We start from the raw sequence: 15,000 nt of genomic DNA, 5'->3' as shown, positions 1-15,000 counted from the left end.
CAAAACAACATGATGGCAATAACAGAACAGCCTTCCTGTTCCACGGCACCCAGTCAGTCCGCCGAGGACATGGTGGCGAACGCTGTATCCTCCGTCCGTGTAAAATGTCCCGGATGTCGACAAGACGTCGATACAGTTATTAGCTATGAGATTGGCTGCTGCACGTTGTGTGTGTGTACGCTACTGTTCTTTTGCGGGTATGCAGTGTTTCTTTTCTAAAAGATAAATTATCAGTTTTAATTTTACAGAGCCAGGGAACCTTGCACATCCGAGCACCAGGATGCATGTACACACCCTATAGCTAGTTGGGTGTGGTCACGTACTAATACTAGGCAGAGGAGCACAGCCATGTGCCAGCTATGTGCCTCACAGCCCTGTTACAAGGTATATTTGTCCACATCCCTACTACATGGCTGTGAAGCATATACCCACTACATACATAATAAGATCCCTTGGTGGTGTTATTTACAAAGCGATGCACTCACAACTTTATAAAACGAATCTGTAATCGTCTGTTAGAATTGTTTTCGTCCACCCAATCCTTGGAAATACACTATACCATCCTCATTTACATTAACTCTCATTTCATGATTTCAGAATGGTAGCTGGTTGTTGTGTGATGCCGTTCTTCTTCAACTCAAACAAAGATTGCGTCCACTACTGTCCCAAGTGTGATTATCAAATAGGTGTCAACAGAAGGATTTGTTGAAGACAGAGAAAACAAGACATCTCGACGGAAGAAGCCACCGGACAATATTTCCGAGGACAGAGATTCTTCACTATTCACATTTTCTGACACCAGTAATCTCCATTTCACGTAGACTGTAGACAGAACTTAATTTGACACAAGGTCCCTTTATTGTCAACAATAAGTTCTACATCACGACAATTTTTATATTTGTATATTCTTGTCCCTTACCTGTATCAACATTTTAGCGATTAATAATGTCCAACTCAATATTTCTTTCAGTTCAATGCTGTGGTACTTTTACCAGAGCTAACATCATCACATTTAGCATTTTATCCACGTACGTGCGCAATCAGTGTAAGCTTCAAAAGAAGGTGTAGATGTTTTGGAATGAATGGGAACAATATTATATATATATTACATATTTCAAACTAACTGTTAAAATATCTAATTATAGTTAGTTAAAGGGAACGCCACTCCAGAAATTTAAGACACTTTCATAAAACATAGGTTCTGGAGAGTCATTTCATGATTTTACATCACCTACTGTAACAATTATTTGCGATTTCAAAAAAAACCATCAAGGTGATCTTTTTATAGGGTATCTTTACAATCGGCTATCATGGGAGATAGCAGAAATACATTATTCAATAATGGTTGAATGAATATTCAGTGTTCAACCATTGAATAACGTATTTCTGATAGACGAGACGTAATAGATTACGTGTATAAGCACGTATTCATAATATTTCGATTATCCACCAAATCACCACTCTAGATAGTCTATGTTGTGTACTTTTTGTAGAAGTGACGTAATTTGACCTTTACTTCATTATTAATAAGTGAAATCGACACCCGTGCACGAATATATTACTTTAAGCTTTTTAGTCTAGCTTACATCGATTCTGTATGATTGCCTTAATTCATATGCATATCATAATACCAACGATATCTAAATAACCATTTATATTTTTCATATTAATTAGACCTACAAATACTATCCAATTAATTAGTAGTGCCTTGGTAATTATAATAGTTATTGTCAACTATCGTTTACATTCTTTCCAATTATATTTTGTAATTTCACTATGAAATAAACAAGAGAACTTTTATTTGAGTTGATCGCAATTTCCAATTGTTTTTCTCTATAATTATGAACGTAACGTTACGCTATTTTCAATTTGTCGGTGATACGCTAACGACATTGCTATTGTTATCTCGTATCTACTGTAATATTTCTGTTTCATGCCCATGCGCGCGCGCGCACACACACACACACACACACACACACACACCTGAAAAATTCCACACAAATAACTCACTGGGCCTCTCAGTGAAAATACTGAGTATATGAGGGCTTTTTTTCATAAATTGATTAAGTGTTTTCCTTGAAATGCAGTCAGCCACTTGAAACAGAGCTAAATATTGAATTCACCAGACATCCTTTTGTTATGATTGGGTTGCCATGTAACAAAACAATATTGTCATTACATGTATAAATAATATTTCATAGAAATGCAATTATCGCGACGATGTGTATGACATTTAATTAGCAAGCTTAAAAGGGTAATGACATCGTCATGGCAACCATAGTCAACTCAACGTCATCACTTTCTGAAGTACTGTTGTATGAACAAAAACGTTTTCTAAACATGTGTTTGCAGTGCATCTATAATGTAATAATGAGTACAGTATCGACGTCATCACAGGCAAGGTTTGCCGGCATGTGTATCGGGGGGGGGGGGGTTCAACACAATGGTGGGTCATCATCGCGGCGTGATGGATACCTGATACGTCAACAACTTGGTTGCTTGGTAACACCACAATCTATTGTCATCATTTCGCATATGTTTATGGACTATACAATATACAGCTGGAAAACCTAGAGAAAGTGCTTTTTGTTGAAATGTAAGAAGGCAAATTATCTGAGAACTGTAGTCAGTAATAGCCAATTTCTGAAGTGTCGGGAAAGAGGAGTAACTTGCCAAGCTTGAGATTCTATGTAAATTACAGACTAGGTGAAATAGAGCTCGTGTGTGTTTTACTCTATTATCTTCAGATTCTTTATGTATTCTTACCCTTTTACTAGAATGAAAGCTGAAAACATACACTTTACCATGCATGTGCCAAGCGGAACAAAAAAATGGAATATATACCAGTCTTTTTATATAAATGTTTAAATGGCTCTTTTTACTCAATGTATATTGTTGTCAATGTTCCCTTTCATGTTGAATTTCCCTCCAGAAATCTCCGTTCCCACTACACTTTTAAAGTGGCTCGTTTTAATTCTACTCAAAGGAAAAACTTGTTTTTACCTAGGACCTTTAGTTTTATCAGTACCTTGCAAACGCTGACATATTTTACAGTCTCAGTAATTTTAGAAAAAAACGTTGCTGAATAAAGCACACAGGTGATGTGATGAGTACATCTGTACGTCTGGCCTGGCTGGCCTGGCTGGCTAGCGCCCTCAGTTGTTTCTGTCTCCTTTTACAGTAAACAGAATAGCCGCGCCCGAGGGGTCCAACAGCTAGAAATGCGTTTTTATTGCAAAGTTAATCAATAGAATGAGTCAAAGTAAAATGTGACCCTCCCCTCATCTCATTTTCTAAAATATGGCCCTTCCTCGAGAGCCTTGTGAAAAGTTAACCCCCCCCCCCACCTTCATTCCCCGGCCCTCCCTTTTAATTACTGAAGGCGCTCTAAGCTTATTTCATTATGTATCTCGCGTTCAAAACGTTAACGCCCTCAGGGCTATGTGATGTGACTTTTTCTTCACTTCGTGTGATTTTGATCAACAGTTGCCTTCAGCTCAGCCAATGAGATCAAAACACAGGTACTGTGGTTAATGCAGTGCCAATTTCATACAAATTCACTCCAGTGATAGTAGCTGAGAAATAACAAATACCTTTAAGACTAGTGTTGTTTTCCATGTTTGGCAGCATTTTAACCGTGTTTTTGAAATATTTTAACAGGGGAGAGTCATGTTATAGAGAAAGGAAATTGAGGGAGGGTCACATTTTAGCACGGGGAGGGTCATATTAAAAACGCGCAACAATTTCGGGCCTGATCCCCCCCCCCCTTGTAATTACCGAAGGTCGTCCCATAGACTAGTATAACATGTGTATAAAGGCACCCATTACGAGAAACATCATCTTCTACAGCAAGGACAACATATATAAAGTTGTGACAACGAAAAAGACTACCCCCCCCCCCCCCAATGATGTTATTGGTATCGTCATATAACATACAGATAAGCTCATCATTAAACTTCACTGAAAGAAAATAATTATAAAATATCTTTTTATTTAAAAAGGCCAGGGCAATTTAAGTACCATCACAAGTGGCAGCCTCTGGTCAAATAATACTCAAGGAATCAAACAAGTTTACATTCCATGGTAAGGGACGTGTAAAATCTTTCAAGCCACAGCGAAATGCTTCCACGCGCTGTAATTTGTTAAAATAAGGGTAACACCCCCGACAACGAGTCGAGGGCATCCAAAGGTCAAACATCGTACACTTCAAAATTTTATCGCAAGATGGCCGACAAGATGTCCGATCCTCCACCGCCCTACCCAGGAGGTTAGTTCGTCCCTTTTCCGTTATATACCGTATAATTTACTTGTACACTGGCTGTGTAGATTGTTTTGTAAGTGTTATCCCGAACACCCCGAAGCAAGGGGTCGGTTTCTAACCACAAAGTCATGTGTTGTTGTTGAGGTTAAATTTTAAAACAGCTGTGTAAGTAACTGTAAATGGTTATCGGGGTTTGTTTTCGTCGTTCTCCTTGCCGCGGTTTGTCTTTATCAAAATTACGATCTCGTACTCCGAGTGTATGCTACATCCATCTGTTGATGGAGGACGAGACCAGCGTTATCAAAGTAGTCTGTAAGTCGAGTGTAACAAAAAGTTGTTGCTGAGAAGTTGAAAGGAATTACAGGATGTGTACGTACCGGACGCAACGGTGCAACGCAACGATACGTGGAAGCTAGTTCAGTACTCCCATGCCATGGATGTATTAGGGAACATGGTACTACAGTACAGTAGTGTATGACTTATCGACTGTCTCTCAATACCGCATTGTATATGAAAGAATGACACCATGTTCAAATGTACGCCTCAAGCACAGTCCCTCTATCACGGGACTGTGCCTCATTCCCTCTATCACGGGACTGTGCCTCATATAACTTTATAAGTGGGTTATAGCTATCTTCCATGGTAGTACTGGCAGTAAGTGACCCAAACGAAATGGAAAGCAAGGTGATAACTGATTTTGCTTATCTGTTATCGCGAGTTCTGTTTGCAGACTAGAGACGTACTTTTACCATGTAGTGGTCTAACGTACAATGTAGTTCACTTGGTGGACACTTCCATGGTGAAATATTGCTGTTTTACTTTTAGCTCATCACGAGTTCTGTTTGCCGACTTGACGTGAGGACAGAGAAAGCCGGTGGATTTAATTCTGACCGTCTTCTCCGAGCAGAGTGAAGATGGAACGTTAATATAATCGAGGCTTTCTCCGTCAGCGAACGTTTCAAAAATTCACTTGAGCATCTCACATGATACGTATAGTGCTGTACGTGCGTATTATTAATAGCCACTGAAAAGGTCCTGAAACACAATCAATCACTCAGGATCGACTACGTATACCAGACAAAGGTGTACAGTATGCAGTAACACCTACCTGAATATAGACGTGATGGAATGTCCTTTTCTGTTTCGTCTCTTTGTATTGAATACATGTGACACAATGACAGCATAAGGAAGTGAAATAAGGAGCACTGTTGCGTAGCCCTGTGTATAGATAATTGTACCATGTGTACTGTATTTCCTCAAAGGATTTAGGCTGCAGAAATGTATATATCTAGTCAATTTTGTTGTTTTGACTTACATTTGTCAAAAAACAAACAAAGAAACAAAAACACTCGAACAAAGAAACAAATGCAGACAAACCTTCATTACAAGTCAATGATGAGCAGAGCAAGCTATTGTACCATTTTACTCCAAATAACCTTCACATAACTGCTTTTCCAGGCTTTATAACCAGGCCTATATTCTTTGTGTTTGTTTGTTTGTTTGTTTGTTTGTTTGTTTGTGTGTGAGACTGTGTGTGTGCGCACAGCAAGATAATAAACAAGGAATATCCATTGGTGTTGCAAGAGTATTAGGCTATAAATGTATAATTGAATATTTTTATATTTTGCCAGTTGTGAAGTCAGACTCATACATCTCTGACTATGTATTTGTGATCACCCCAGCTGTCATAGTTTGTTTCAGTGTGAATGAAATTAGATATTGAAAACTACCGATCTCTCTAATTGGAAATGAATGAGAGCAATTATTTTTTTTTTTTTTTTTTTTTAATATTTTTTGTGTGCTGGGAATTGATCCCAGTGAATTTCTCTTCTGCAGACATATACACACAAGTACACACAGTGCTATAGAGATCCATTCAGGTTTGGGACTACGTGACAGGGCTATGTTGCACGCTCCATAACACGTTGGTGTGGACCTGTCAAGGCTTTTCCAGACAGTCCACAGGCTATCCCGGAGTCACCCAGGCCCGGCAAACATAGCACCTTTGGGCTCCATGTGAGTAATCGTCCCTGACTTTTTGAGTCATTACTCCAGGAGTCCATCCCAAATTCACATTCGTCTTGTGAGTGAGACACAGCTTAGTGATACAGCCTACCCATCGAGTCTGTAGAACACTCACCCTGGGTTTGGGTCGGTCACAGAACCCATGACCTCCCGACTGCTAATCCTGTGTGCTAACCACTATGCTACAAGGAGCCGGTGAGAACAAATGTTTACCAGCGCCCATTTATCACTAGCTTAGTAGCTATAGTTGGCATAGCAGTCAGGGCTTGAAATTAACTGTTTTCTTTGGTAGTCCTAGTGGGCTACCAATTTCAGAAAGTGGTAGCCCAGGGATTGTGACCTGTAGCCCTGTATTCCTTAACTGAAAACAGAGTTCCTCTATTGGAAAAATACTTTCATGTCCATAAATCTTCCATCCTTTGAATCATTGCATAATCTGTGGTAGCCTGAGTGGGCTACCAGCTGTAAATTATGGTAGCCCATGATGAGAATTGGTAGTCTGGGGACATGGGACTACTGTTAATTTCGAGCCCTGTCTAAGCTTGTATGTCACTGCGCTAAGCTGAAACATATTGATTTCATGATGACAAAGTTACTACACTGCTACTGGTGCGAGTTTGTCGCTCACCACTGCACTGGGCAATGACAAGGTATGGAGATGTTTAGTACATGTCTTCCTTCACTGGTTAAAACAATTTAACATATGGTTTTAGCACAATGGTATAAATGTAATATATTTAATGTCAGTATGTTTAGTCATGTCACAGACAGGGTAAATAATATTGATAGCTGCTACGCATGTAGTGATATCATATGACCCCTGTGACCACCACATGATGACCCAAGGCCACTTTGTTCTAAATCATGTGGCAATACATGTAAGTTGTGTTTATGTTATCATAACGAATACAATGTATTGATACCAGCAGTGAAATCATTTAGGGTTTAAACATTAAATAATGACATCATCATTGTTGTTATGAACAATTAAACTGTTTGATTGATATTGAATATTTCAGTACTACAAGTTTACAATTAGTTTCTTTTTCTCATCCATTACAACTTTTTCTGTCACTATGGTATAGATACAACTGGCGACAGACAGGCATTTATAAGCAGAACATGTTACAAACAGGGAAAGTAAACAACTGAATTGGATTAAACATTTGGGCACAGCATGTTGGAAGTACAGAGACTTGTAGTACACTCCAAGAACACATTTAATATCTCTTTACATAATAGTTCATGTTCACAAAGCAAATGTCAAGTTCCCTAGGCATTTCATGTACACATAAAAGGTCATAAAACTATTCTTATCAAACTATGAAAAGTGAAACAGGCATCCATAGTTCCTACATGCTGTGTCAAGTGTTATTAACCCAATTCATTTATTTATTTTCCCCGTTTGTAACAAGTTCGTTACTGAAACTCTGCTTGTAAATGCTAGTTTCTATATAGTTCTGCTCGTAAATTCTTGCCTGTCACTGGTTGTAAATGTAAACCTCTCTACAAAATTTAAAATTCTGAATTCTTATTATTCTTATTCTTTATTGGAATCCAATCAGCTTTCTACAAAGTAGTGGCTTTTTTTCATGGAGCCATAAAAATATCTTTAAAAAGTACATAAAACACAAAGTAATAAGTAACACGATGAATATACAAAACAAAACGAAACAGAGTACAAAGTCGAGTACTGACGCTAAAGAGTTAAAACATGTATACAATTCAAGAAACGATTACAAAACATTGAGTACGTGTCAGGCACATGTCTGTTTAAAACCATTCAGAGATTCCAGATCTCTTATAGATCTGGGAATCCTATTCCAAATATTGGATGCCATATATTTCAAAGAACTTCAATGGCAGGCATTGTGATTGAATTCTCCTCTGAAGAAAGGCATGAGAATGGCACTAGTACAAATAATTTTATGGTAAACTTATTTTGTGTGTCATCTAAACAAACTCCAAAAACCAGCAATAAGTTATAATATGCTGTGAATATACAAATGTAGATGTTCAACTATTATTGACACATTTTGTGACATTTTTCCTAGCCATTGACAGCTTTCTGTTGGTATAATACTGTGTATTTGTAGGACTTGTTACATTGTATAAAGGTGTCACAAATAGCTAATTATTAACACACATAAAGTGAAGTAAATCATTTTTGCATTTTAAACGACCTATAATTCTGCCATTTTGGATGGCATGCAAAATTTGTAGAATTCACACAAAATGTAAGAATTCGTGGGCTTACGTATGTACGTATGTACCAATGGTAGACACCATTGTGTCTTCATAGTCAAAAGTCTTGTCATCAATTTATTGGTGTTACTATCTCAAGAAACTCCCACAAAAAGGTCTATTATTAGACATGTATAATAATTGTATTAGACAAACTCTGACAGGGTAGACGACATGTGGGTCAAAACAAAGCATAGTTACTGCCTAAGTTACTGTAACAAAACAAGAAGCGAAACGAGTATGGAAATATCATGGTTTCAATAAATTATTGCCATACTTAATGAATATTTGACATTACAAATTAGTTTGATGTGTTTTCCTTAATTTGTCAGTTGTTATTTCAAGGGTGAACATAGACAATTTTCCCATTATCACATTTTCATAAGTGGAAGTTAGTAAACTTCATTCAATTTGGATGATATTAACAAGTCATGGACTGGTATATTGGTGATAGGAACATTTTATTATAAGTGCCATTTATTTGATAGCGTCATCTATCATGAGTGAACAAGACTGGCTGTTTGCATTCGAAAGCTCTCAGCTTATCAACAGCACCCTCTATCATGACGTGAACAAGACTGGCTGTTTGCATTTGAAAGCTCTCAGCTTATCAACAGCACCCTCTGTCATGACGTGAACAAGACTGATATGGTTGCAGTCAAAAGCTCTCAGCTTATCAATATCAAATGTATGTTGTGTGTATTGGTTAAAATTTTAGTACTCAATTATATTAAAAGGTTTGAAATTATGCCATACACTTAGAAAAATAATTCACTTTCATATTCATGATAAAATGAATGTCTTCATTTGACCTTTACCCTCTGTCATTTGACCTTCACCTGTTTTATTTGACCTTTGGCATTTCAGTGTGTAGCTTTAATATATATCCAGCAATACTAAATGATATTATTGAAGTGAGCTTTCTTTCTTATTAGATATTAATGATTGCATATTGACGAGCCATTATGATTTACACTTTACACTCTGAATACTTTGGTAACATTTGGTAAATACAAACTGTTCGAATTGTTCTCGGGCAATTTTAACTGATTTTCATTTGTGTCTACAAGATCTATATGTTAATTACATAGGTGATGTGTTCAAAATAAACTCAAAATATAAGCAAGGAAATAAACGACAAATCTGTGAAAGGACATGGCAAAGACAGCACAACACAAAATTGTCTGTTTAGATGTGTGTGTGTGTGTGTGTGTGTGTGTGTGTGTGTGTGTGTGTGTGTGTGTGTGTGTGTGTGTGTGTGCGCGTGCTAATGACTTAAATTGAAAAACCACTGGACCGATTGACTTAGTATTTGGTGGGGACATTTATTAGGGTGTGTACATGAAGAATTGTTCAAATGAAAGTGAATGAAAATTCAAAAAATGTATGGAGATATGCCTGGCAACAACCCCACGCCCACAGTGACAGTCAAGTGATGTGTATATGTCAAAGGTGACAACAGGGATGGTGAGGCAAGTTGACAAACTTTTAAGAAGTTGTCACCCAGCAACTAAGATACTACACATAGCAACAGTAAAATGATAGTGTAGCATATTGCCTAGATAACAACAAGGCTGGATCAGCATTTGGATAAACAGGTTCAAAAACAGCACATGAACTGTACTGTTGTGCTATCTGTATCTGTATTTGTATCATAGACGTACAAGCACCAATACTGGTTGTCGCATATGTAGTCGGGGGTCACATGTACTAAGGAGCCCTGGTGTTGATAGCATTCAGTGCAGTTTTGAAGGCTTGTATGTTGAGTTCACAGCGAACTTCTTGATGTAGTGAGTTCCATAGTGGCAGTGTTTTGGGATATAATGAATGTTGATAGCTGTCTTTGTTTGTGGTTATCACTTTGTATTTATGAATGCCTGATTGCCTGGTATGTACTGAATGTGAAGTATTTAATGACTGGAGGTATTTGGTAATGTTGTTTGGTGTGAATCCATGAGTCTCTTTATATGCCATTGGTGCTATTCTTTGCAAATATGGTGTCAATTGAAGTGATAATGTTTCTGACGTCTTTATCAATTTTTTTAAAACTTTGATTACAGACACTCGAGGAGATGGATATGCTCCATTACCAGAGCCTGCATATTACCAGGGCCAAGCATATCCACAGAACACACAGCAACAACCCCCTCCATCAGCCTATTATCCCCAACAACAACCTTACATGGCTCAACCATATCCACCGATGCCTGCAACATCTCAAAGCACGATTGTGGTTGCCCAACCCGTGCACACAACGTTTGTGAGTACTTTCGGCGATAGTCCCACAGCTGCTACATGTACAAACTGTGGACAATCCATCATAACGAAGGTAGAAGCAGAACCAAATGGTATGGCATGGTTTTGGTGTATCCTTATGTTTTTATTTGGGTAAGTTATATGCTTTGACTCTCTCATTCAACAAACCATTTTAAAGATCTATGAACCCAGACTCCATGAAGATTCATTCTCGCAGATTTTTTTAATGTCTTACAAGTGTCTGTCTGTGCATACAATTTCATTTCTATGAATTTTGATGACATCTTCAAAGTGTAGGTATATATCAGACAAGTACGTACCAAGTGTATGTGCCAAGATCAGTGGCTTTCTCTGTTGTGGATGATGAAAAGGGGTATGCATTTATGGATTATTAGTTTCAATTGGGCAGAGCATGGAGGGGGTTATAGGAATGATCCTTGCCCATCTGTCTGTGTGTTCATCTGTCAGTCTGTGACAGCCATATCTCTGACACCCATGACTCAATTTCCTCCAACCTGGCACAGATGTCAAATGATATAGAGTACATTTGCATTAGTGATCTCAACCTTTATGGCAAATTGGCAGCCATATTTGTGGGAATTCAAAATTCACATTTTGCCTCGTCACCAAAAGTTTGATACATACATACACCCATCTAGAGTCTATCCCCGTAATACCAATAATTAGCGTTCTCATGAGACTTTTACTTTTACCAAAATTTGTCTTTCTATGATAACTGAAGATGTTGAAATGACATCACCAGTATTATAAAAGGTAACATTTCTATTAATGTCCAGACCTTTGACCTTGACCCCCACCTTCACTGTCAAATAGCAAATTGTTCAATGTCTTATGCAAGTTTGTATCAAGAGAGACCATTCAAACTTCTACACCTGTGTTGATGGAGGTAAGCATTTACATGTAAGCTTGACCTTGACCTTGACCTTCATCTTTAAGGTCAAATAGCAAATAGTTCAATAACTTTGGAAATTGTATAGCTAGAGACACCATTCAAGTGTGTACATTAACATTACTAGAAGCAAGCTTATTATTCAAACACTGACATTTGACTTTGACCATCCTCAAGGTGAAATTTAAATCTTAAAGTTTTGAAGTTTTGTCAGTGGGATCACCATTCAAACTATGAACACTAATATTATCAGGGGTAACTCTTCTGATATGTCATATTCAAAGTTAGTTAATAATTCACTTATTATGCTTGGAAGTTTTGCACGTACAGACACAATTCACATGTATACATCATACTTTTCTACTTCTACTCTATTTAGCAATTTACTATTTAAACCCAAAGATTAGTGGACAAAGTCAAAGGACCGTTTCTTACAAAAAGTTCATCTACTTGTCTACATTTAGTTGTGATTGTATCATCAAAAGAGGCAGTCTGTGCAAGTTAATGCATATCCTTTGGTAGGGCAGCGACCCATGGACGAAATGCAGAAGTCTTTTAGGAACAAATTGCATTCTGGCAGTATAACCCATGCATGAAATGCAGAAGTCCTTTAATAACAAATTGCATCCTTGCAGTATAATAGAAATAAATGAATGCAATGTATTGTAATTGTGGCCTGTCAAATAATACAGTTCACAGACTCTTACCAGTATCAAGTTTGCCTCTTGGAGTGTGATTTTGTTCAAATTTGGGGAATATTATTATTACAGAATGAAGTGTCAACACATGACTTTAACCTTTATGTAAATAAGACTTCTCGAAGCAATAGCCTAAGAGTAATCTGTATGTAATGGTGTCCATTGCAGGTTCTGGTTATGTTGCTTCTTACCATTTTGTATGGATTCGTGCCAAGATGTCACACACCGTTGCCCATCCTGCAACAAGTCTTTGGGACAGTTCAGACGGGCTTTCTAGATGCATTACCTGATCAAGTATCTTCAACAGCCATCACATGGTCCTGAAAATGAAGCAATACGCATATAACATAAGACGTGCCTTGTAGTGTACTCAAGGAAACTAAGAGACACACACACACACACACACACACACACACACACACACATATGCACACACACACACACACACACACTCTGGTTATGAAAATCCCATCTTATCTGTGATTTACAATTTGGAAAAATGTAACCCCTATTTCTATCATTTTATTGTTGTTTTTACATATATTAATTGACAACTGATCTGTCTCATGATAGCATCACATTTCATTGGTAAAATGTTACTTGTATAAATAGGTATGTTTCTAATATTCTTATCCAAGCACATATCCCTTCCCTGGTAGGATGTACAATATGGTAGGATATACATAGTTTTAATATGTCATTGACTTTTACCTTTAGCATAGAAAGTGCCTCACAAATAAACTTTTCTTGTTCATGTGGTCTGGTAAACTCCAATCTATTCTCAGTTGAAATCAATAAAAAAAATCTGAGGTCACCAGACAAAATTTTGAAAAGGATATCAAAATTTAGTAATTTTAGAATCTAGTGGGGGAAAAAAAGAAGATTAATGATTGTGGTGAACCCTCAATTTCTTTCATTATTTCAAAATGACCAGTAACTTGCTTTCATAAAGCAAAGTTAGGAAAGAATTGAGGAACTTTAATTTTCAGGGAATTCGTCTCTGAGGTACAGCCTATTAAAAATTAGAGACCTCGACATCTTTTGTTGTGTTTGATGGCTCTCTACGTGATTATACTTTGTTCATTGATTGCAATGATATACTTATAGCTTGCTTTTTTGTACAAATTTCTCCAGCTCGTCTGTAAGATATAACTGTGTCATGCCATGCCTATGTGCCGCATCACAGCAAAGCATACCTTACTGACTATTTATTCTCCAGCATGTACAATACAGAAATTTGGCGTAGATACATTTTTCCTCCATTTGCATCCAAAAGTAATGATGACTCTGAAAATGAGTGACAGTTAATAAATCAATGTAAACGTAACCATCAAAGTTCAAAAATTGAACACCTTTCATTGGTTAAAGTCAAATGTAATAGCTATTTGTTTGGGTCAAAGGTTAAAAGTTAAATACCAGTTTCATGTCAAAGGTCACAGATTTGATATTTGAAGAGAAAGATGGCATCTCTCAGGTTTTGAACAACCATTTTAGGTTAGTGGTCAAAGAGTAAACATCTATTTTAAGAAAGTCTAATAGATCAAAAATATGATGTCTGTCATAGATTTTGTAAACATATATCTGCAGCCTGTCTTTTAATTTCTTGTTTCCCAAATTAATTTGATTTACAAACATTTGTGCAAATTGTACTTTTTAAAATAAATATTCAATTATAATATATTTAGTTATGTTAGTAAAACATTTATTTTACTCTCTTGTTATCATCTTGTATATATTTAAACGGAAATTAATAAAACACATATATGGAATGCACATACTTGCATTAATATTTGTATGTATGTATGTATGTATGTATGTATGTATGTATGTATGTATGTATGTATGTATGTATGTATGTATGTGTGTGTGTGTGTGTGTGTGTGTATGTATGTATGTATGTATGTATGTATGTATGTATGTATGTATGTATGTATGTATGTGTGTATGTATGTTTATATGTATGTAGAGTGTGAGGTAGACATTAAAGATGTCTGACCAGTCACCATAATCTTCTGATGATCTTTATTAAAATCGGTGTTGCGGCAATGCAACAGTTGCCTTCTTCAGGGTAAAACTAATAGATAAAATGGATAACAACGAAAGTCACAAAATGCTGAAAATGAATACAGGATAAAAGTGTTGGAATAAAATGCTACAGATATGGAAGTAAAATATGACTACAGGGTGAAAAGATCTCACTAACCTCGAATGAATTCCTGGATGGTAAACTGAATATGAATGAAGAGAGTAGCCTTAGGTGGGCTTAAAAAGAAACGTAGTACGGCCACCAACCCTCTTTACGGTTAATACCCTTGGGTGACAGTGTGTCTAAATTGTTGATGTACGAGAGTTCATGTTGTCTTCTGACCCTTGTGTTAGCAGTACGCATCTTACATAAACTGGTTTTTTAAGACATTTCTGACAGGTGATGATGGAAATGAGATTACGAGTGGTACATGTGATGTGACCTATGACATTGTGAGTGTTGTTGGTGGTGGTCGTGCTGGTTACTGTGTTACCTTCGGTGATAAATTCACATTGGTTACATTGACCACAGCGTTTAGTAGTGCCTGGATTATCAGAGATGTTTTTTGGGGGTTAATTTA

General features: G+C 37.0%; 2 protein-coding genes across 3 annotated transcripts in view; both read left to right on the top strand.

Annotated features, from left to right (window-relative positions):
• Window positions 1-1,547, top strand: part of LOC144435855 (LITAF domain-containing protein-like) — a 3,982-nt gene extending 2,435 nt beyond the window's left edge. For both annotated transcript variants that reach the window (XM_078124492.1, XM_078124493.1), the window contains exons 3-4: window positions 1-197; window positions 598-1,547. The exon at window positions 1-197 is cut by the window's left edge and continues 44 nt beyond it. In XM_078124492.1, the coding sequence (XP_077980618.1) occupies window positions 1-197; window positions 598-709 (309 nt within the window). In that variant the 3' untranslated portion in view covers window positions 710-1,547. The remainder of the gene's footprint in view (window positions 198-597) is intronic.
• Window positions 1,548-4,198: 2,651 nt separating this feature from the next.
• On the top strand, window positions 4,199-12,800 carry LOC144435284 (lipopolysaccharide-induced tumor necrosis factor-alpha factor homolog). The gene is made up of 3 exons (XM_078123873.1): window positions 4,199-4,267; window positions 10,591-10,918; window positions 12,563-12,800. The coding sequence occupies exons 1-3, from the start codon at window positions 4,225-4,227 to the stop codon at window positions 12,669-12,671; spliced, it is 480 nt and encodes a 159-aa protein (XP_077979999.1). The 5' UTR covers window positions 4,199-4,224; the 3' UTR covers window positions 12,672-12,800.
• Window positions 12,801-15,000: the final 2,200 nt, after the last annotated feature.

Source organism: Glandiceps talaboti, chromosome 5 (genome assembly GCF_964340395.1).
Source record: "Glandiceps talaboti chromosome 5, keGlaTala1.1, whole genome shotgun sequence".
Lineage (NCBI taxonomy): Eukaryota > Metazoa > Hemichordata > Enteropneusta > Spengelidae > Glandiceps > Glandiceps talaboti.
This window is presented reverse-complemented; position numbering and strand designations above follow the sequence as displayed.